We start from the raw sequence: 23,696 nt of genomic DNA on the forward strand, positions 1-23,696 counted from the left end.
AGAAGAACAATAGCCATTCAGGTATCTGGAATTGCCTGATCACCACTCATGGCTTGTACCTGTGACAACTGGGAATTCCATAAACACTATTATAAAATGCTAACTTAAGAAATATTACTAGCAAGACATTCTATTCCTTATGCCCCCCCTCCCTTTTTCTTAAAATTATATACCCACTATAAAATACAAAAGGGAGAAATAAGTTAAGCATTTGGAAAGAGAGAGGAACAAAGTGGTGTAGCAGATGCTGGTACTACTTGAGGGGCTGCTGATGCAGGCTGTGCTGGCATTAATCCCCCAGTAAGGCAAAAGGGGTCTGGATGAGAGAGGAGGTGATCTGAGAAGTATCTCCTATGTCTCTCCCTCAGCAATCATTCAAAGGACCATTAGAGTCCGCGGTACTGTGCTGTGACCTCTGGAGCTCATGACGACAGCAGTAATCACACTTGCATTCTAGGAAACAAGACCAGAGTATTTTTTTTCTCTCACCAAATATCTCCTTCATGTAAATGGGTCCAGTGGAGTCCAGGGTCTGAATCCTAGTAAGTAGTGTGTTGATCACAATGAGTGCAAATCAGATCAGCTGGGTCTGGCTGGCTACTGGGGCTCCATCTTCCAATGCAACTCATGGCTTCTGCTGGCTGGAAGCCATGCATACCCTCATCTTGTATTCCTATTGAAGGTGCAACGAAAAAGGTTAGATGACCATACCAGTGAAAGACAGACCTAGCACAGCAACAGACAATGTGTCCAGATTAGGAGGAAGTGGCAACTCCCTTCTACATCTACCTTGGACCCAGGTAAAACTTAGAGTGCACTGTCCATCCAGCCAGGTGGTAACCATGACCACGTTCATTCCACACAGCTCTCCGTTCCATTCGGTGCTGGCCCAATGCCTGGTCTGCTACACCAATCAGTAGTGAATCAATCTGATGCATTTAGCACAACAATATGCTTGCAAACATAAGGTGGTAACCACCCTAACTCTCTCATTAAATTGTCTCACTTTGGAAACCATTGGGCAGACTGCTCTTAATAGTGCACAGGCTGCTGACTAAGAATGTCTGTCAAAGGAGTCATCCAAAGGTATGGATCTCAGACTAAAGCTCCCAGCTGCATGGCAGCTCTTATGAGGCTGATTTAGGGGTCCCTTTTTTCATGGGATCATGACTAGAGTTAGCATAAATGTGTCTCATAGATAGTCTGAGATACAGAGAATGGCTTCCCATGGTCTTCAGAATCCCACGAGAACAAAATACCCAGCCACTGGGACCCATCCCAACAGAGCAGATGTGAAAAGTGAGACTAATCACCAAGATCAATAGAGATCAATGCTAGAAGACATCCCCACAGTAAAGCAAAGAAGGGAATAGAGGAGCAACCCAGGATTTAAAGCACTAGTGGCAATACAGTGTCAGTACTCATATAGTCTTTGTCTTATCTTATTTAAAGAAAAAAAAGTCCTTCCAGGGGTTCTATAGTGTATTAAGTCATATTTGTAGGACATTGAGTGGAGACTGTCCTAGCTGATGTCTCAGGAGCAGCTTGTGTGCAAATAGGAGGCAGCTTCACTCTGGAGATGTGGATCCAGTTGTCGATCCCCAGGACATTCACTGCAGTGGAGGTAGAAAGAATCACTGTGAAAGGATCTTGCCACTTGGGAGTTCAACGATATTTTTCCTTTTAAGGATGTCCTTTAGGCCAGAACTTGATCAAAGCCTGTTGGCCAAGATGAACAATTAGAGAACCAGGATCTTTCCCTTCTTGAGGTACTTTTCCCCATTTGTGCAAGAGGCACTGGAGCTCTGTTTAGTCATTGCTACTGTTTCAGGGTCTACTATCAAATCTATATTCAAGAATGCCCTACCATAAACCATCTCAAATGGGCTACAAGTCATCCTTAGGTGAGGCAAATTATGAATCCTAAGAAGAGATACAGGTAGTCAAGCAAGCCATTTACCCTGTGTCTCCTGGCATAACTTAGCCAGATGGGGTTTTAAAGTCCTATTCTTGCTTTCTACTTTGCCTGATGACTGTCACTGCCACCCTATATGTAAATAGTATTTAATTCCTATGGCTTTGGCTACTCCCTGAGTGACCTGGGCTGTAATGATGGACAACTGTCATCTGTAACCTCCCAGGAAATCCAGAACTAAGAACAATTTCTTTTAGGGAGTCAAGCAGTGGCACAGTGGGTTAAGCTCACATGGCGCAAAGCGCAAGGACCAGCGTAAGGATCCCGGTTCTAGCCCCCAGCTCCCCACCTGCAGGGGAGTCGCTTCACAAGCTGTAAAGCCGGTCTGCAAGTGTCTTTCTCTCCCCATCTCTGTCTTCCCCTCCTCTCTCCACTTCTCTCTGTCCTATCCAACAAAAACGACATCAATAACAAGTAACAATGTTAAACAAGGGCAATGATAGGGAAATAAAAATTTTTTAAAAATTCAAAATTTTTAAAAATTTAAAAAAAAGAAAAATATCTTTTAATAAAACCGTGGCAACTTTAGTTGCCCTCTCTTTCCAGGCTAGGAAAGCTTGGACCTGTTCCATGCAAGTGTCTACTAATACCAATAGAACTTTGTACCCCCTCCTCAGGGAGACATATGGACAAAGTCCAGTTGACAATCTACCTCAGGATCTGCTCCCTTTCTCTGAACTGGCTTTACTAGATAAAGTTTAAGGCCTCCAGAGGTACTATAAGAAAAAGTGGGGTATGCCTGGAAAACTTGCCGGACCAAGAGAAGTTGGTCCAGGGCCTGTGAACAAGTGCTGAGAGGCCATAAGAATGACTTTTCCCCCTAATGGAATAAATCATGCATGTGTTTGATTATCTTCCACTAATTGATTAGCTTTGGGAAGAAAATATTGATCATTTACCAAGCACCATCCAGCAACTCTGGTTCCTCCATTTTCTTGAGCCCAACCATCATTTTCTGTGAAATACTGAGGCTGAGTATCTAGATTTAGGCTAGGAATTAAATCTAGTGCCAAAGGTAGAGTCCTAGTGGCTGCCTGCTTGGTCTCTGAACCTTCTCTGTGATTTCCATTACAGACCACACTTACACCATTTTGATGGTGTCCCCAGCAGTGTGTGATAGGTACTTTCTGGGGTAAGTGGACTATATGTAGTAATTTTAAAATCTCCTCATCATATTTAATCAGAATATTTCCCTGTCAGCCTTCTAAATTCTTTCCATATAGCTGTGGAGGTATGACTAGCATAAAGGAATAGTTCGGGGTCAGTATATATGTTTAGGCAACAGTCCTCTCCTGGGCTAAGTGCCCTATTTAATGCTATAAGCTCAGCCTTCTGGGTTGAGGTTCCAAGAGGACCTGAGTATAAGTTCAGTTGAGGAAACCATAGCCTTCCTTTCACCACTGACTATGTAGCTACTGCAATCTGTGAACCATATATGTTCTGGGTCTGACAGTTAAGTCTTGCCTGCTGGCATAAGTATGAGCAATTATATGTGTACACTTATGTCCTAAAATCCGAGGAGCTGGTAGTAAAGTAGCAAGGTTTAACCCATTACAAACTTTAAGAGAGAGCTATGACAGCGGAGGGGGGAGGGAAGGTGGCATAGGAAGATAGCCTAATAGTTATGCAAGTATCAGTTATCCATAAATATCTCTGAATCTATCAAACTACAGACCTAGAATGGAGGAAAAACCTCAAGCTGTTGGCCCAGTGAGATTCTGGATGTTTCTGCTGTCAGGAGTGCTGTGGCTGCCAGAGCCCTCAGGCAGCTAGCCATCTTTGCACAGTACCATCTAACTGTCTGAAAAAAACAGGCAACAGGATGCTTCTCAGAGCCTAATATCTGAACATATATTCCTACAGCTAGGCCATTCTTATCAGCAACATATAAATAAGCTGCAAATTCCCAAGGTAGGGCCACTGAGGAGAGTTTGCTTTAACTCTGTAAAAGCCTCTGACTCAGGAGGCCCCCAAGGTGGGGATTCATTGCCTGGTCATGACTCCATAACTGGGTGTCCAGAAATGGCTGAACCCTGTGAGACCAAGGAAACTATGCTGTTCGGCCTTGATTTGGGGCTTAGGAATCCCTCTAATAGTCTGTAATCTGTCTATCCACAACTCCTTTTTCCTATAAGAGACTTTATAATGTTATTAATGGAGTCCTCTTGAGATAAATTACAAATAAGATCATCTATAAAGGCCCCCTCTAGCCAGATCTGTGTGAGATCCATTTCTAGAGTTCTGGCAAAACAATGAGGGCTATCTCTAAACCCTGGGCAACAGGTTAATTGCTGGTGCTGTCTTGTATATCATCCTCCCAATCAAAGGCAAAAATAAATCAGCTCTCTGGATCTAAAGGCACAGTAAAAAAAAAAAAAAAAAAAAAAAGCATTCTTTATGTGAATCACGCAGTACCAAGTGGTGTCTCCAGATATCTGAGTTAGAATGATATAAGGGTCTGCCTCCAGAGCGTGAACAAGTATCACTTCTTCCTCGGTAGCCTTAAGATCTTGAAAAAGATAAAATATTTTCTTAGACCTAGATACACTCACCTACTTCCTATTTCACTTCCCTCAATCAACTCTAAGTCTAAGCCTGTCAGATAATGTAAGCACTACAAAAGCTGGATAAGGGCAAGAGACTGTCACTACCAGGCCACTGCATCATCTGGAGCCCTAGTCAGGGAATCCTGGGTTTCCCAGACAAATATGATGGGCCTAGACCTCTAACAGATCCCTCTCTCCACCAATTGCAGAGACCCTGGGCCTTGGCTGTTGTGAAGTAAATAGGACTGTGACCTTCTTGGAAACATCACAAATAGTTACCAAAAAAAAAAAAAAAAGGAAATATGATTTCAAATGTAGTACTCTCAATGCTCAGATGCAGAATTCTACTTTCTCTTAAATGACTACAATGGGATAAGCAGAAAAACACTTCACACATCTTCAATTTATCTCTCTAAAGTCACAGCTCCCACAATGAGTCTCTAACTAGCACATGACACTCAGTGCCCTCCCCCATGGAAATGGAACCACCCTCAATTGTTGTTCCTACCTGGAGTCTCTCAGTCATGGAGGCTTTCATCATCTGAACTCTCCAAAGCCAAACCTTTGGAAACACAAACATGAATAGGATGGTTACTGGAGTGGACTCTGTCTCTACTCTAGCTAAAACCATGTTGATTCACACAGAATCACCCCAGATTCTCAGACTGTTTCTGTAATGATGGATGAGAGCCCTTCTGTAATTCATGGATCACATCTGAGAAAGGGTAAGAAATCACCCCCTCCACTTCTTATGACCCTCCTTCCCACTGGAATATGAAGGCTCTCATCTCCAAATGTGTCACCTGGAATTCCAACTCTATGGCTACCCTTGAGTTACAGGATTTCAATGAGCAGGATATGTGTTCAATGGTGCTTTCCAAGATAACACACAATGAGGATGGAAATAATTATTTGTGTTTGTTGTCAATATGTAACATTTAGCAAGTTCGGTGCCACACATAGTACACATACATATAGAGATTTTATATGTATTACACCCTGTATTACTTGAAATGTGAATGTGTAATGGGAAATGTGATGGTTAGTTTAGGTCACTTGATACTTCAATTCAGTAATTCATTAAGAGCATGAGGAAGCAATTGCTACACTAGAAAGCAGAGATGTAGTGATCAGCTAAGCCGAAGACATAAACTCCCCTTCATGACTCTCCTGTAGAGCAGACTGATAACCTGCTATGATCATGCCACACCAGGACACATGCCAAAGACTCTATTTCTAGAAAAAAAATAGAACATCAAGGTCTATGGCCAGTGAAGAGGCTAGTAGTCTACTTATGTGCAGAGAGGGGTGGTCACAGCACACATGCTCTGGACATGGTCAGGCCACTGGTCTGAGAGCAGAGGGACACTCACATATTCAGGACATCACCCTGTCAGCCTCAGCTGGGTGATAGCTAGGGTGGGCCCAGCTCTGTGTGGGACCTGACACACTGACAAACAGAGGAGGGAACACCACACAGAAGTAGTTTTAACTCAGGGGTGTGTTCATCAAACATGTACTGGGATGTGCAGGTAAGCACAGCTGGGGAGAGATGAGGAAGATACACTGCTGCCCTTGCTGTGCTCACACATAGTATCAGTGCCTAGGAGCATCCAGATTGAGAGAACACAGGGACCAGCCACCTAATGCTCAACTTCTGCTATTCTCAGGCACAGGTAAGATAGCAAAGACCTACTTAGCTCTAAAATAATCCCCAACCAGACAGATAATACTTTTTGCCCCACCTGTAAATCAGTTGTCCTGCTTAGGCAAAAATTACTCAAGTCACTGGACCATCAGAATATAGCTAAATTGGACTTCCTGGCTTCTTCCAACATGAAGACCCCAACCTACTAAACATTTTATCCTGCTTTATATTTTAATGCTTTTCAGCCACCAAGTTGCAAATGCTACCATTTCACCAACCTGACTTTCCTAGGCAGACATCCTCACCAATGTGTCCTAGAACTCCACCTTCCCAGAGCCCTGTCCCACTAAGGAAAGATAGAAATGGGCTGGGGGTATGGACTGACCTGCCAACATCCATGTCCAGTGGAGAAGCAATTACAGAAGCCAGCCTTCCCACCTTCTGTATCCCATATAAAGGTCTTTCGCACGTACTCCCAGAGGGATAAAGAATAGGAAAGGTTCCAATGGAGGGGATGGGATATGGAACTCTGGTGGTGGGAATTGCATGGAATTGTGTAACCCTCTTATCCTACAATATTGTCAGTCATTATTAAATCGCTAATTAAAAAAAATCCCACACAGTTTGTTCGACTCACTCTCCATGCCACACTCAACTCATCTGCCACAAGAATATTCTACAAGTGCCCTAACCATGTGGATAAGACATTTCATTTATGTAACTTTATTTCTGGGACAGAAAACATGGCTCAACAGGTGTAGACAAGGACTCATTCTCAGGGCACTTCTAGGAGGAGGTGCCAAAAGAAAGTAGCACTGGAATGACACAAAGGAAAATATATTTGGGAGCCTATTTTCCTGTCTACCACCCTTCTTCATTTCTGATGTCCATGTCCTGGAGGGCTATATGGAGGAAGGGAGACATGACTATAATTCCAGCCCCTCACCTCTGCATCTTTGAGGAAAGACTTGGTTAATCATAGAGTTAATGGAGATGATGATGAGTGTAAAGGAAACTCCTGTATCCATCTTTGAGGAAGATGTCCCTGCAGTGATCTCAGGAGCCATGGAAGAAAACAGCTCCTGCCTCATCTTTACTCAGAGAGGTCATAGTGTCCATCCTAAGAGCCTCAGTGCTGGGCCCAGGGCATGAGGACATTTCTGCCACCATGACCTTTACTCATTAGGACCCATGCCACCATGGACTTGCTGTCCTTGATACCTCCTTTGTGGCTCATGAATCATTCCTTTGAATGAGATATTTAATTCTACACTTCACTCAATGTCCACACATATATGTACCCCCACAATAATGATGGAATAACTTATTAAGGAAGGTAACATTGGAATTGTAGTAATAGGCTCTAGTAGTCATTGGGGCACACATACATACAATTATTCCCACTGGAGTTGGGCAGTAGTGCAGTGGGATAAGCGCAGGTGGTGCCAAGTGCAAGGACCTGCTTAAGGATCACAGTTCAACCCCCAGCTCCCCACTTTCAGGGGAATCGCTTCACAAGCTATGAAGCAGGTCTTTAGGTATCTATCTTTCTCTCTCCTTCTCTGCCTTCCCCATCTCTATCCATTTCTCTCTGTCCTATCCAACAATGATGACATAATCAACAACAATAATAACTACAATAATAAAACAACAAGGTCAACAAAAGGGAATAATTATTTTTAAAAAATTAAAAACATTAAAAAAAACAGTTATTCTCACCACCACACATGGACCCTCAAAGTCAAGCAGGTCAGCACACTAGTAGTGACAACACTAGTAGTGAAACCACTTTCTTAAAGTTACATAGGCTTTTTTTTTTTGCAAACAGAAATGATGGATGGTTGTTTTCCTCAGATCTCTAACATGATTCAAAGATCTCAGTCAGAATGAGTCTCTAGATTAATGACACTAAGTTTACCATGAAAGGTAGTGGCTGCAGGACACTTACCATCACTGGAGGATGATGATGATGCCACCTGTAACAACAAAAAGAAGACTGTGAGCCTCAACAAAAGGAATGCAGTGTGCATAAGAATTCTGTTTTCAGGTTGGTTAGGAAACCATATAGGAGATTACTGTATAATCATAGACCAAAAGCAAACTAGAATACATGTGCACTCTGGTTATGTGTGATTCAAGGCCAGTTAGATTAGCATGAAAACATTCATAACCAAAGGAGGAAAGTCTGACATGGAAAGAGGGACCCCTCCCATAGGATGTGTCACCACAATTGGTGTTTCTGTTCTGAGAGAGTTTTCTGGAATCAGCCATCACTGACATGGAATTCTCCCACAACACTCCCACCTAGATATTGTTATCTGTCATGGACAATGTGCAGTGTTGACTAGAAAGGAAATTAACAGGAGAAAAGACTTCCCCCAGTGAAAAAGGCAACTCACCTCAGTCCGTTGAGGTCCACCCTCACCAGTCTCCAAATGTATATTCATCCTTCTGACTTGTTCATCTGGTGGAAATACGAAGACACAGAGCAACTGTCAGGACATGGCTGCTGCTGCTCAGGATTATTGGGGGCTTTGATGGCTGGAGGATTCATGTGGGAGGGGTGAAAACTTGGTGTTGACACCCTCTGTACCAACTTCTCAAAAGAGCTGTGACAAGAGTAAATATCAACCTGGCTACTGACACACCCAGACAAATTCCAGTACTGTCTATCCTAGGTTTTGTGGTTTGCCTGATTAGAAGAAGATTTTATTTAGGGGGTCGGGCAGTAACGGGTAAAGCACATGTGGTAAAAAGGACCCAGAATGGTGTAGGATCCCATTTCAACCCCCTGGGTCCCCATCTGTATGGGGTTCACTTCACAGGCAGTGAGATAGGTCTGCAGGTATCTATCTTTCATCCTACCATTCAGCCTTTCCCTCCTGTCTCCATTTCTCTCTGTCCTATCCAACAATAACTACATTAAACCCAAAAACCACAACATTAAAAAGGGCTACAAAAGGGAATATTTTTTTTTAAAAAAGACTTTAGACAAAGAAGTCACTCATATGAAGAACATACTGAACTATCTTTCTGATGCTCAGCTTCCTTCCACAGCTCTCCAATTTCTACTCAGATTACTTGACCACAGGCATGACCTTCTGATTTATAATGTATGTCTTAGGGGTCTCTGCTGGCTCCAGCACTTCATGGCTGTCACATGGAGGTTGGAACTCTGATGCGCAGTGACTCAAAAGCCAGCTGAATGACAAGTGAAGGCCACTAGTCCAGAACACCAACAGTGGGAGACACAATGAGGTCACATTTTTCATGAATGGGTGGTCACATCTCACCCATGCATAACATCCTCTCAAAAAAAAGTGTAGTACAAAAGTATAGCTAGAATACCCACCCGATCCAGGCTGCTGTGTGTAGTGGGTGGAAGTATGCTGGGGACAGGAGAACAGACAGGATACTAGCAATTGTGAATCTGTGAAAGTACAAAATATCCCTCTCACTCCCTCTCCATGGTCTCTATCTATATTTCTACCTACTCAGACTCTCACACTTGTAACAACTATAAATACTAAAAATAATGTCTAAGCCTAATGTAAACAAATATAAAGAATATAGAGTTAGTAAGAAATAACACATACAGACCACATTTCTCATCAAGAAATTTGCTATTTCCTTACCTCCCCAAGATCAATTCCCCATAGAGACCTGGAGCCAAGCTGGTTCTCCAGAGTGAAGACACCAAGGGTGCACTGCATGAATAAGCACCAACTTTGTCGTCAGCAAGAGAGTCAGCCCAGAATACTTACCATTTCGGGTGGAGATGAATGGAGCCTGCAATGGCAGAACAGAAAACACTGTGAGCATTAGGGCATTTTGTGTCCTGTGTGTTTGTTCCCTTGGTGGCTGTCACAAGCCAAAGGGAACAAGGGCCCAACCAAGCAAAAGCACTCCCTAGGGAAATGCATGATCTTTCTCCAGGGGATGATGTCTCACATCTACTGAAGCTGTGAGACATTACTTTAATCCAAAGAGAGAAAAGTACTTTCAAGTCATCATATTATATCCTCGAATTCCTAATACAATAAAAATAATAAACATCTATAAACCACACAGGTTTTGGCTACCAGGGTTATCACTGGTTTGTAGTGCAAGTAAAGTCATAATGATATTCCATTCCCCCAACCTTCATTTGGTGAGATAGACTGAAACTGAGAGTAAAGGGAAAAATACAGGTTGAGACAAAGAGACACCTTGTACACTGTTTCACTGTTTGTGATATTCCCCCCATGCTTGTGGGGGATATAATTTGGAGATGCCATCAGCTGGGGCCCTAGTTGGGGAGTCCTAAGCTTCCCAGATATGATGGGCCTTGACCTCGAATAAATCCCTCTCTCCATTGTTACCAGTTATCTCGATCAGGAACAATACAATAGACCTCTCTGTGGGCCCCCATAGAACCTTGCCCTCAACTTGGATCAACAATGGCAGAGAATGGTCCATCCTCTGAAGGGTGGCTAGATGATATACTCTGTCTTCCCCCTGAGGAAGTTTTGATCCTGCATTTGGTGCAGCTTGGAACATTCCTATTCATGACCACAGAATGTGAGTTTAGGTCTATAGGAATGCAGAGGTCACAAGGCTCCTAAGTTGAATATGGGCTAAATTGATGAGATTTACATAATTGGAAGCTACTGTCTCCCTGATTCAACTTTCTGGTCCTTTTTACAACCATGACATCATCTCCCCACACAATAACTTGAATCCACCTGCATATCAGAAGTCAGGCTCAGAAAAAAAAAATTTAAAAACCTAGTATAGTCATAAGTCCTTTGGAATATAACTAAAACAGGAATAATAACTATCTACCAATCAAAACCCCACCCCTTCTTCCTGCAAAATCTTCATCTGCACTATTCCAACCTTTAGGTTCATGATAAGTCAACAATTTGTTTGACTTTATATGTTAATTATTCTTTCAGCCATGGGTTCAAGATGCTAACATGGTGCCAAATGGACTTCTTTGGGCAGATGACACTAACAATATGTCCCACCCCACTAGAGAAAGAGAAAGACAGGCAAGGAGTATGTATCCACCTGCCAATGCCCATGTTCTGTGGGGAAGCAATTACAGAAGCCAGAATTCCACCTTCTGCACCCCATGAACCTGAGTCCATACACCCAGAGGGATGAAGAAGAGGAAATCTATCAGGGGAGGGGATGTGATTCAGAGTTCTGGTTATGGGAATTGTGTGGAGTTGTACACCTTTTATCCTATTATGTTTTCAGTATTTCATTTTTATAAGTAAAAGTTTTAAAACAATAATTGAGCAAAAATTTAAGTCTATTATAAATAAATAAAAAAGTAAAAAAAATAATTCTCCATAAAAATAATTTTGGGGATGTTCTACTCAAGACCAGTCAGTCCAGCATGGTAGCACTCTAAAACAACATGGTGAAGGACCTCTACCATAGGGTGAGTCACCACAATGAGTTCCTGTACTGAGAGAGTTTTCTGGAGTCAGCCATCACTGACATTAAATTCTGCCTCAACACTTCCCACCTAGATACTATTATCTGTCATCTACAATGTGCAGTTTCAAACTCATCTGAACTTGACTGGAAAGGAAATAATTCAGGAGAAAATGAAAAAAAAAAAGCTGCTCACCATGTCAATCTGCTGAGGTCCACCTACACCACTCTCAAGACTGGGATTCAGCCTTCTGAACTGTACATCTAGTGGCAATAAGAAGACAAAGAATAACTGTCAAGACATGGATGCTGCTGGTCAGGGTTATTGGGGGCTTTGATGGCTGGAGGATACATATGGAAGAGGATAAAACTTGGGTGTTGACACCCTCTGTACAAACTGCTCAAAAGTGGCAAGAGTAAATATCAACCTGGCTACTGATGCACTCAAACATTAAATTCCAGTTGTGCCTATCCTGGGGGTTTGTGGTTTGCCTGATAAAAAGACTTTAGACAGAGAAGCCAATTATATGGTAAACACACTGAACTATCTCCCTGATTCTCAGCTCCCTTCACCAGCTCTTAAGTGACCAAAAATGGAGAGAGGTTGACCACCTTGTCCTATGAAGTTCCTCTACTTCCTGGAATAGGATCCAGAATATTTCATGGGTTCTAGATGCATTTCACTTGATTAATGAAAAATCTGTGAACAAATGCTATTTCTGCTCAGATTACTTGACCACAGGCATGAATGACCTTCTGATTTATAATGTATGTCTTAGGGGTCTCTGATGGCTTCAGCACTTCATGGCTGTCACAGAGAACTCTGATTCACAGTGACTCAAACACCAGCTGAATGGCAATTGAAAGCCACTAGTCCAGAACACCAGCATTGGGAGACACACTGAGGTCACAGTTTTCATTCCATTAAGTGGTAAGGCCTCACCCTCTCATAAAATTCTCTCAAAAGTGTGGCTAGAATACCCACCCCCATCAAGGTGGCAGTGTTGTGGAGGCACTGCCAGTTAGTGAGGCTGCTGTATGTAGCATGTGGAAGTATGCTAGGGACAGGGGAACAGACAGGACACTAGCAATTGTGAATCCGGGAAAGTACAACATCTCCCTCTCCATGGTCTCTATCTATATCTCTGCCCATTCAGACTCTCACAATTGTAACTATAAATACTAAAAATAATGTCTATGACTCATGTAAACAAATATAAGGAATATATAGAGTTAGTAAAAATTGACACAGACTACATTTCTCATCAAGAAATCTGCTACTTCCTTACCTCCCCAAGATCAATTCCCCACAGAGACCCAGAGCCAAGCTGGTTCTCCAGAGTGAAGACACCAAGGGTGCACTGCATGAATAAGCACCAACTTTGTCCTCAGCAAGAGAGTCATCCCAGAATACTTACCATTTCGGGTGGAGAAGAATGGAGCCTGCGATGGCAGAAGAGAAAACACTGTGAGCATTAGGGCATTTTGTGTCCTGTGTGTTTGTTCCCTAGGTGGCTGTCACAAGCCAAAGGGAACAAGGGCCCAACCAAGCAAAAGCACTCCCTAGGGAAATGCATGATCTTTCTCCAGGGGATGATGTCTCACATCTACTGAAGCAGTGAGACATTACTTTAATCCAAAGAGACAAAAATACTTTTAAGTCATCATATTATATCCTCCAATTCCAAATACAAATAAAAATAGTAAACTTATATACACCACACAGTTTTTTGGCTACCAGGGTTATCACTGGTTAGTAGTGCAAGTAAAGTCATAATGATATTCCATTCCCCCAACCTTCATTTGGTGAGATAGACTGAAACTAAGAGTAAAGGGAAAAATACAGGTTGAGACAAAGAGACACCTTGTACACTGTTTCACTGTCTGTGAAAATCCCCCCCATGCTTGTGGGGGATAAAATTTGGAGATGCCATCAACTGGGGCCCTAGTTGGGGAGTCCTAAGCTTCCCAAACAGATATGATGGGCCTTGACCTCAAATAAATCCCTCTCTCCATTGTTACCAGTTATCTCGATCAGGAATAACACAACAGACCCCTCTGTGGGCCCCCATAGAACCTTGCCCTCAACTTGGATCAACAGTGGCAGAGAATGTTCCATCCTCTGAAGGGAGGCTGGATGACATACTCTGTCTTCCCCCTGAAGAAGATGGATCATGCATTTGGGGCAGCTTGTAACATTCCTACTCATGACCAAAATGTGAGCTTAGATCTATAGGAATGCAGAGGTCACAAGGCTCCTAAGTTGAATATGAGCCCCAGATCGGATAAAATTGATGAGATTTGCAGTAAAAAATATTTATACAACTTTCCCATATTTGGGAGCTACTCTCTTCCCTGATCCAGCTTTCTGGTCCTTTTTACAGCCATGACATCATCTCCCTGGACAATAACTTTAATCCACCTGCATATCAGATGTCAGGCTCAGAAGAAAAAAAGAGAAAGAAAAAAGAAAGAAATCTAGTATAGGCATAAGCCCTTTGGATTATAACTATAAAATAAAAAACAGGACTCCTAACTAATCTACCAATGGAAACACCACCCACGACCCCTGCAAAATCTTCATCTGCATTATTCCAGCCTATAGGTTCATGATAAGTCAACAATTTGTTTGGCTTTATATGTTAATTACTCTTTCAGCCACCAGATTCAAAATGCTAACATGATGCCAACTGGACTCCCCTGGGCAGATGACCGCAACAGTGTGTCCTGGAGCCCTGTTTTCCCAGAGCTCCACCCCACTAGGAAAGAGAGAGACAGGCAGCGTGTATGGATCCACCTGTTCTGTGGGGAAGCAATTATAGAAGCCAGACCTTCCACCTTCTGCACCGCATAATGAGCCTGAGTCCATACTCCCAGAGGGATACAGAATAGGAAAGCTATCCAGGGAGCTGGTGTGATTCAGAGATCTGATGATGGGAATTGTGTGGAGTTGTACCCTTTTTGTCAGTGTTTCATTTTTATAAATAAAATTTTAAAATAAAAATTAAGCACAAATTTAAGTCTATTATAAATAAATAAAAATTAAAAAATTAAATCTACATAAAAATAATGTTGGGGATGTTCTACTCAAGACCAGTCAGTCCAGCATGGTAGCACTCTAAAACAACATGGTGAAGGACCTCTACCATAGGGTGTGTCACCACAATGAGTTCCTGTACTGAGAGAGTTTTCTGGAGTCAGCCATCACTGACATTAAATTCTGCCTCAACACTTCCCACCTAGATACTATTATCTGTCATCTACAATGTGCAGTTTCAAACTCATCTGAACTTGACTGGAAAGGAAATAATTCAGGAGAAAATGAAAAAGGCAGCTCACCATGGTAGTCAACTGAGGTTCACCTTTACCAGTCTCGAAACTTGGATTCAACCGTCGCAACTCTTCAGCTAGTGGCAATAAGGAGACACAGAATAACTATCAAGACATGGATGCTGCTGGTCAGGGTTATTGGGGGGCTTTGATAGCTGGAGGATACATATGGAAGAGGATAACACTTGGATGTTGACACCCTCTGTACAAACTGCTCAAAAGTGGCAAGAGTAAATATCAACCTGGCTACTGATGCACTCAAACATTAAATTCCAGTTGTGCCTATCCTGGGGGTTTGTGGTTTGCCTGATAAAAAGACTTTAGACAGAGAAGCCAATTATATGGTCAACACACTGAACTATCTCCCTGATTCTCAGCTCCCTTCACCAGCTCTTAAGTGACCAAAAATGGAGAAAGGTTGACCACCTCGTCCTATGAAGTTCCTCTACTTCCTGGAATAGGATCCAGAATATTTCATGGGTTCTAGATGCATTTCACTTGATTAATGAAAAATCTGTGAACAAATGCTATTTCTGCTCAGATTACTTGACCACAGGCATGAATGACCTTCTGATTTATAATGTATGTCTTAGGGGTCTCTGATGGCTTCAGCACTTCATGGCTGTCACAGAGAACTCTGATTCACAGTGACTCAAACACCAGCTGAATGGCAATTGAAAGCCACTAGTCCAGAACACCAGCATTGGGAGACACACTGAGGTCACAGTTTTCATTCCATTAAGTGGTAAGGCCTCACCCTCTCATAAAATTCTCTCAAAAGTGTGGCTAGAATACCCACCCCCATCAAGGTGGCAGTGTTGTGGAGGCACTGCCAGTTAGTGAGGCTGCTGTATGTAGCATGTGGAAGTATGCTAGGGACAGGGGAACAGACAGGACACTAGCAATTGTGAATCCGGGAAAGTACAACATCTCCCTCTCCATGGTCTCTATCTATATCTCTGCCCATTCAGACTCTCACAATTGTAACTATAAATACTAAAAATAATGTCTATGACTCATGTAAACAAATATAAGGAATATATAGAGTTAGTAAGAATTGATACAGATCACATTTCTCTTCAAGAAATCTGCTATTTCCTTACCTCCCCAAGATCAATTCCCCACAGAGACCCGGAGCCAAGCTGGTTCTCCAGAGTGAAGACACGAAGGGTGCACTGCATGAATAAGCACCAACTTTGTCCTCAGCAAGAGAGTCAGCTCAAAATACTTACTGAATGTGGTGGAGGTGATTGGAGCCTACAGTGGCAGAACAGAAAACACTGTGAGCATTAGGGCATTTTGTGTCCTGTGTTGTTTGTTCCCTTGGTGGCTGTCACAAGCCAAAGAGAACAAGCACCCAACCAAGCAAGTGCACTCCCTAGGGAAATGCATGATCCTTCTCCAGGGGATGATGTCTCACATCTACTGAAGCAGAGAGGCATTATTTTTAACCCAAAGAGAGAAAAGTACTTTTAAGTCATCATCTTATATCCTCAATTCCAAATAAAAAATCATATTAAATATCTAGATACCACACTGATATATATATATATATATATATATATATATATTTTGCTACCAATGTTATCACTGAGTTTTGGTTCCTGTACAATGAATACACCACACCCACAGTGATGTTCCATACCCTCCCACCCTTTATTTGGTAATACAGTGAAACTGAGAGTAAAGGGAGAGAGACAAGAAAAGACAAAGAGACACCTTCAGCACTGTTTCACTGCTTGTGATATTTCCCACATACGTGTGGGGACCAAGGGTTTGAGCATGGGCCTTGTACATAGCAACATGTGTGCTCAACCTATATGCTACCAGTCATCCTCTGCCATATTTTAAACAATTAAGTTCATTTAATACTAGAATTCAAGGAGAGAACAGTATGTCCCAGACAGGCAGGTGAGCTTACTTCCATTCCAGGTAGTGAAACATGGGATAAACTGTCACTACTGCATCCACTGCTGTCCTCATCTGAATCCAGGAAGGTAACTAAAAGCACAGAGAGTGACAATCACCTATTGGGAACTAGAAGCACAGAGTGACAGTCACCCATTGTTGCAGCTCAGAAATTATGCAGAGAGCTTGTCATGAACAGATCACTGTAGGGGTGTGGTTAGTTATAATCACGCACTTGGCCATTTCTGAGCCTCCTTCCTTCCAAGAAGGTCTGGTGAAGAGGAAACTCTGCTCTTCAGTCAATGAAGAGGTATCTCTAAGTGCACACAGCAGCCACACCAGTCACCTCCTCCTCATCCACATCAAGACTGAACCAACTACCTTCTCAAGATAGTCGATGCTGGGCCTAGTGTTCACTCTCCTGATTTTGTCACCTTGGAATCCATGGATACCATGACCTGCTGTGCATTATGTATCCCTTCTTTCCCTAAATCATTCTGCTTTAAGAATCCTATAATTTGTCCTGGACTATAGTTAATAACCTGGTCACAAAACCAAAGTTAGGGGGAAACGAGCAACTTGTCTCAAAAATACAAGCATTTTATTTTTTAATATCTTTTAACTTTTTTTAATGATTTAAAAATAATTTGCTAAATAGGATTACAGCAGACTTATTCCACACCACAACTTCTAGCAAAGCTCTATGCCTTCTTTTACCCAAAGTTCATCACCACATGCCTCAAAAAGTAGTAGGGACATAGGATATTAAAGACTTTGTTTTGCTTTTTGTTTATTTGTTTGAAAATTTATGTGTTTTCAAGTCTCAATATTCCACGTATGAACAAAACCAACCAGTAGTTTTCTTTCACGTTGTTATTTATTGTGCTAAGCATAATTAGCTCAAATTACATTTATTTTGCTGCACACCACTGACATACCAACTGCTCCAAATTGAATCCCACTGTGTATGGAAAAGGAGATGGGGAGAACATTTTGGGGGACTGCACATGTGATTTGAGATAAATGATATTTAAGGAATTTTAAAGATACCCACTTTGATATAATGAACATGAACCCTGGTGCACTATTGGTAGGAATGCATACGAGTGCAGCTTTTATCAAAAGCAGAACGCTTAAACAAATAATGGAAATACTTTATGATCCAGCAATATTGCACCTAGGCATACATCCAGAGGACATGAAACACTCACTCAAAGGGAATATGTGTTCCTGTGTTCACAGCTGCGTTACTTACAGTAGTCAAGAGAAGTAACCCACATACATATAACTGAATAATGATGAAGTCTTCTCCTTGTCCATATCTTGGATAGAACTGGAAGGAGTCATGGTAAGTCATATAAGACAGAAGGAGAAGGATGAATACTAGATGATCTTATTTAAAGGTGGTACATAAAAAAAAGTCAAGAAAGAAGTGAGAAACAAAGGAGGAAAAGTGGCTGGATTAGGTGTATTGCTGCTGAGCAAAAATCTCTGGCCTAGGTGGAGATGGTGTAGGAGGAGAGGGCGTCAGCTACCCAGGACATGATGGTGAAGAATTCTTGGGCTTGTGGTGGAAATGATGTGCAGACAGCATCCTGGGAAGATAAGAAACTGCATCCCTATAACAACAAGGACCCTGTAAGCCATTTCCCCCCCCAAATCATTTCTCATTTCAGGTTGACCACAGGGACCCTGTGACAGCAGTAATGGTGGTCAGTGACCCTTTGAGAAAACCCCAATGCATGTTCTTGATAACATTCCCTCAGGACAGATGCTAATCCTTCCCGGGAAGAGGGGATTGGAACCCTCTTAGCTCTGCCTAGAGGCTGCTCTCTGCTTAGGTTCCTCAGCACTGGCTAAGGCAGAGGCTCCCCAGCAGAGAAGGAGCCTAGCCTGACCTTCTGCTGACATGCAAAGGGTCCATCTAAAGCCCTTCAACCGACAGGACTGGGAGGGAGCAGAGCAGGAGTGAAGCAACACCAAGGGGAAAACAAGGGTTGATGCTTGATGGATGCGGTGACCACACTCAGCTTCTGCAAGGCCTCACATAAGGCTGGCGTTCATGTCAGAATTGCTGTTGGTTTCAGATTCAGACTCTCCCAGGGAGTGGAAGTGTGAAAAGTGCACAGGATGGGGATCAAAGGGCCTGACCTGCTGCCTAGACAACTCTGCCTCACTCAGGTGACTGTTCCCAGCCCCTTTTCTCCTCTCTAAATCATATTTCAGGTGATGTTGCATTACAGTCATGTTCAACAAGCATTAAGAGAATGTCAGAAGCCACTAGGAGGGAGATTCAATATTAAATAATGTTGTACCATAGAATCAAACCCAATATTTAGAAACAGAGTTTTCTTCTCTAAATGAGTGTGTTCTCCAGTGATACTGGATGAATTCACGCTGAGGGATCACTCAATATAATGAACTGCTCATATATAAACAATGTACTTTATGAGCACAGCCCCTCCTACTAATGGCTGTAGATACCTGTAAGAAGGTATTCAAGAGGTGATGTGCCCCCACCTATAGAAATCTCATTTTTGACAATGCGGCTTCAAATACAAAATGGAGAATCTTTGCAACAAATGGTGTTGGGAAAATTTGGTTTGAAACATGTAGAAGAATGAAACTGAAACACTACATTTCACCACACAAAAAGGTAAACTCCAAATGGACCAAGGTCTTGGATATCAGACCAAAAAGTACCAAATACTTAGAGGAAAATATAGGTAGAACTCTTCTCCATCTAACATTTTTTGGCATCTTTAGCAACTCAAGTACACTTACAAAGAAGACAAAAACAAAACAAAAATCAATGGGACTGTATCAATTGAAAAGGTACACAGCAAAAAACCAAACAAACAAAACCAGACTCCTTCCAGAATAGCTCTCTCTTTACATACCATATATTAGACAAAGGGATGACAACAAAAATATATGAAGAGCTCTCCAAACTGAGCCACAAAAAACTAAATTAGCCTATCCAAAAAATAAAAAAGAAAAGAGGACAAAATGTGAACAGAGTATTCACCAAAGAAACAACCCAAAAGGACAACAGACATGTGAAAAAAATGCTCAGTGTCACTGTTTGTCAGAGACATACAAATAAAGACAATGAGATGATACTCCACTCCAACATAAATGACATACATCACAATGGATGGTAGAAATAAAATCTAGAGAGGTTGTGGGGCATAAAGAAACCCTCCTTGACTGCTGGTAAGAATGTGAATTGGTCCAACCTTGTGGAGAGCAGTCTGGAGAACTCTCAGAAGACTAGAAGTGGACCTAGCCTATAGTCAAGCAATTCCTCTCCTGGAGATAATGTTGTAAGAATTCAAACACACTCATCCAAAAAGATCTATGTAAACCTATATTCTCAGCAGCACAATTTATAACAGTCAACACCTGGAAGAAATCTAGCTGTCGAATAACAGCTGAAGTAGTAGGAAAGCTGTGGTATATGTACACAATGGAAAAGTACACAGCTATTAAGAATGAAAAATTCCCATTAGCCACCTCACAATGGATATTGCTTGAAGGAATCACATTAAGTGAGGAGCCAAAAAGGAAAGGATGAATATGGGATGCACTCACTCATGGATAAAGTCCAGAAATAAGAACACAAAGGGGAAACACAAAGCAGAAGCTGGATGGTGTTTGATGTATTGCACCAAAGCAAAGGACTCATTAGGGAGAAGCCTTTCAGATCCTGGGGCATGATGGTGGGACAGGATCTAGGTTAGGCATGTGTTTTGAATAAAATTGAGAAATTTTACACATGTATAAACAACTGTATGTACTGTAAATCATTAATTCTCCCAATAAGATAAAGGACATGGTGGTCCTTGTTCATCACACCTATAACATCATACAAAGGTCTCATAGTCAGAATGACCTGTTTTACTGGGATTTCCCAGTTTTCCCTGAAGGATGAGTGACTAGAACACTTACCATCTTTCGATAATTTAGATATCCGCACCACCTGCAATTACAGAAGGAAGATTATGAGCTCAGACACAAGGTGTGCAATGAGCACAAGATTGTGTGTGTGTGTGTGTGTGTGTGTGTGTGTGTGTGTGTGTGTGTGTGTATGTGAGTGTGTATGTGAGTGTGTGTGTGTGTGTGTTACCAGACTTAAGGTGATGTTGGGGATTGAACCTAGGACCTTAGGTGACTCAAGAATGAAAGATGTTTTGCATAACTATCATGCTATCCCTCCAGCCCCCTGCACAAAGTTGTTCTGTTGTTCCAGGTTTTTAGAAAATCTGTGCTCAGAGGGAACAGAGCAAGTCAGAGGATTGATGTGGAAAGGAACTAAGCAAGGAATGAATTAAAAGGCCACCTGGACAAAACTGACCACTTCTAACCCCACCAAGAAAGGCTGCCCTAGAGGAGAAGGACCCCTGCCAAGGATGCCTTCAGGATAGGTGTTCCTGGGCAAAGTGTTCTCTGGAGTCAGCCATAATTGGCAAGAAACGCTCCCACAGTACTTCCCACCTGGATACTGTACCTGTCCTCTGCAATATGTAGGGTCAGGATCATCTGAACTTGATTGGAAAAGAAACGACCCAGGAAGACCAGTCCTCTCCTGCTAATTGGAAGGGAAAGCTCACCTTCTCAGTTCCCTTCAGTCTTCCATCTCTCGCCTGGTTTCGTAGATTCACCTTTATAAACCGCTTCTTCAGTGGCTCTAAGAAGACAAAGAAGAACTGTCAGGATATAGCTAGTGCTGTTCTAACACTTGGAGGATTCAAGGAGGAGGTGAAAAGGGTTCAGGACATATTTTGCTAGCCCAGGTGCACAAGAGAGGTGCAAGAGTAGTGCTGCATCCTGGACACCGAGCAAATCATACACCAAATTCTAATTTTCTTCTCATCCTGTATGTGTGATTGCCAGAAATGTGTCTACTTAGAGCAAAGCAGGACATATTATCAAGAAACTAAATTAGGGTTGGGGTAGATAGCATAATGGTTCTGCAAAGAGACTCTCATGCCTGAGGCTCCAAAGTCCCAGGTTCAATCCCCTGCTCTAGTTAAAAAATAAAATAATTGGCCTCCCTAATTCTCATTCTTCTTTGTTCAGCTTCTAAAAGGCAAAGATGTTCATGGTGCATCCAACAACTATGGTTATAACTGGGGATAAAGTGTCCAGGGACCAAGGTTCATTTCCACTCGAATGTTGTAATATTTATGGGGAAATATTTTTATTTCTACACTGACTGAGCACTGAGGTGACCCTTACACTGAGAAATATAGGTATCTCTGCAGGCTCAGGCACTTCAAGGCTATCAGAAAGAGGCTGGGACTCCACTGCACATTGACTCAGAACCCAAATAAATGACAAGTACAGGTCAATAAGCCAGGCCATGAACACTGCGAGTCACACTGAGATGACAATTTCATTCCAATAGGCAATCAGACCTTACTCATTCATGCTGCATAACAACACTCTAGAAGTTGGCTGGCTGCTAGAATACCCAGCCCTCCAGGTGGGAGTGTGTTGAGGACAACACAGTGCCAATTAGAGCAGGCAAGCTGTGTAGGGTGATCACAGTTGGGTGGGGCCTGTGATACACAAGAAACTGCAGAGAAGTAATAGAAAACTCACCTGGAGAAACATACATCTCTAGTTTTCTGTACTCTCTTTCTCAGACTCCCTTTTATGTATACAAACACTCATATGACTAGAGAAATAGTAGAGATACCCACCTCCAGTGCAAATAATTTTAGAGAATATATGTCTCCATGGACTGAGAGGTCTGAACATCACTTTCATAAGAAATGTGCTATTTCCTCACCTCCTCAACCACCATTCCTACCAGAGACCTGGGACCAGGCTGGCTCTCCAGAGTGAAGACACCACCAAGCACTGACTGCCCACCCCCCACACCCCAACCAAGACCTCACATTGTCCTCAGCAAGAGTGTAAGCCCAGAACACTTACTCTTTGAGGTAGAAGTATGTGCTACCTGCAACGAAAACAGAAAACAATGTGAGCACCTGAGCATCTTGTGTCCTGTGTATTTGATCTGTAGGTGACTGTTCCAAACCAAATAGAGGCAAATTGGCCCCTACCAAGCAAGAGCAGACCCCAGGGAAAGGCATGAGCTTTCCTTAGAGGATCCTCATCTCAAGTCCACTGATACATGCATAACACAATACTTTTAATTCCATCAGGTAAATCCTCTTGAGCAAAATTTCTCATCCCACTACTAATTTTCATCTACTATTACTAACCAAGCAGACAACATTTACCATTATAGTCTAATATGAATGCAGTCATAGTTCTATAAGTGAAACTCAATTTTAAAAGAATCCAAGTAACAATATTTGTATATCATGTGAGCTTACCTCGGTGTCAGATGAAGACACATCTCCCTCTGATCCACCACTGAAGACACCTGTATCAGAACCCTCTAATGGAGATAGAAGGACAGAGCAACAGTCAGTCCATTTTCCAACTGGAAGGTTATAATACCACTCCAGGGCACATATCCAAAGGAAACAAAAACACTACTATGTGGTATATGCAGTTGCTTATTCATAGCTACAACATACCAATAATTAAAATGTGAAATAAAACCTAAGTGACCACACCAATATGACTGGAAAATGAAGTTATAGGGTATATGCCCAATAGGATATTACTTGGCCTTTGAAAAAATATTTCACCAGTTTGGAGAAAATGGATGAACTACAGGTAGTTTTACTAAGAGAAACTAAGATAGTTTTACTAAGTGAACTTTCAAAAAATACTACTTTCATACACATGTACAGGTATGAAAGTATACAACTTAGCAAAGTGGGGGGGCTCATATTTGTGAGCAATGACAATGGTGAGGATAACATTCCCAAGTTAACTA

General features: G+C 42.1%; 1 protein-coding gene across 4 annotated transcripts; it reads right to left on the bottom strand.

The window, feature by feature from the left end:
• Positions 1 to 1,394: 1,394 nt before the first annotated feature.
• On the bottom strand, positions 1,395 to 23,107 carry LOC132540427 (uncharacterized). 4 transcript variants are annotated; one of them, XM_060198156.1, is made up of 13 exons: positions 22,778 to 23,107; positions 21,451 to 21,524; positions 20,786 to 20,816; positions 16,848 to 16,927; positions 16,159 to 16,183; positions 14,936 to 15,003; positions 13,015 to 13,039; positions 11,793 to 11,860; positions 9,934 to 9,958; positions 8,569 to 8,633; positions 8,118 to 8,145; positions 5,030 to 5,083; positions 1,395 to 1,719 (listed from the first exon to the last, which is right to left on the bottom strand). In XM_060198156.1, the coding sequence occupies exons 1-12, from the start codon at positions 22,839 to 22,841 to the stop codon at positions 5,040 to 5,042; spliced, it is 597 nt and encodes a 198-aa protein (XP_060054139.1). In that variant the 5' UTR covers positions 22,842 to 23,107; the 3' UTR covers positions 1,395 to 1,719; positions 5,030 to 5,039. The 4 variants fall into 4 exon arrangements, 3 of the variants coding, with proteins under 3 accessions (XP_060054139.1, XP_060054140.1, XP_060054141.1); XM_060198157.1 differs by lacking the exon at positions 1,395 to 1,719 and adding an exon at positions 2,678 to 3,772; XR_009551621.1 differs by lacking the exon at positions 1,395 to 1,719 and having other exon boundaries at positions 8,118 to 8,633.
• Between the last annotated feature and the right edge of the window lie 589 nt (positions 23,108 to 23,696).

Source organism: Erinaceus europaeus, chromosome 9 (assembly GCF_950295315.1).
Source record: "Erinaceus europaeus chromosome 9, mEriEur2.1, whole genome shotgun sequence".
In the NCBI taxonomy this organism is placed as follows: Eukaryota; Metazoa; Chordata; class Mammalia; order Eulipotyphla; family Erinaceidae; genus Erinaceus; species Erinaceus europaeus.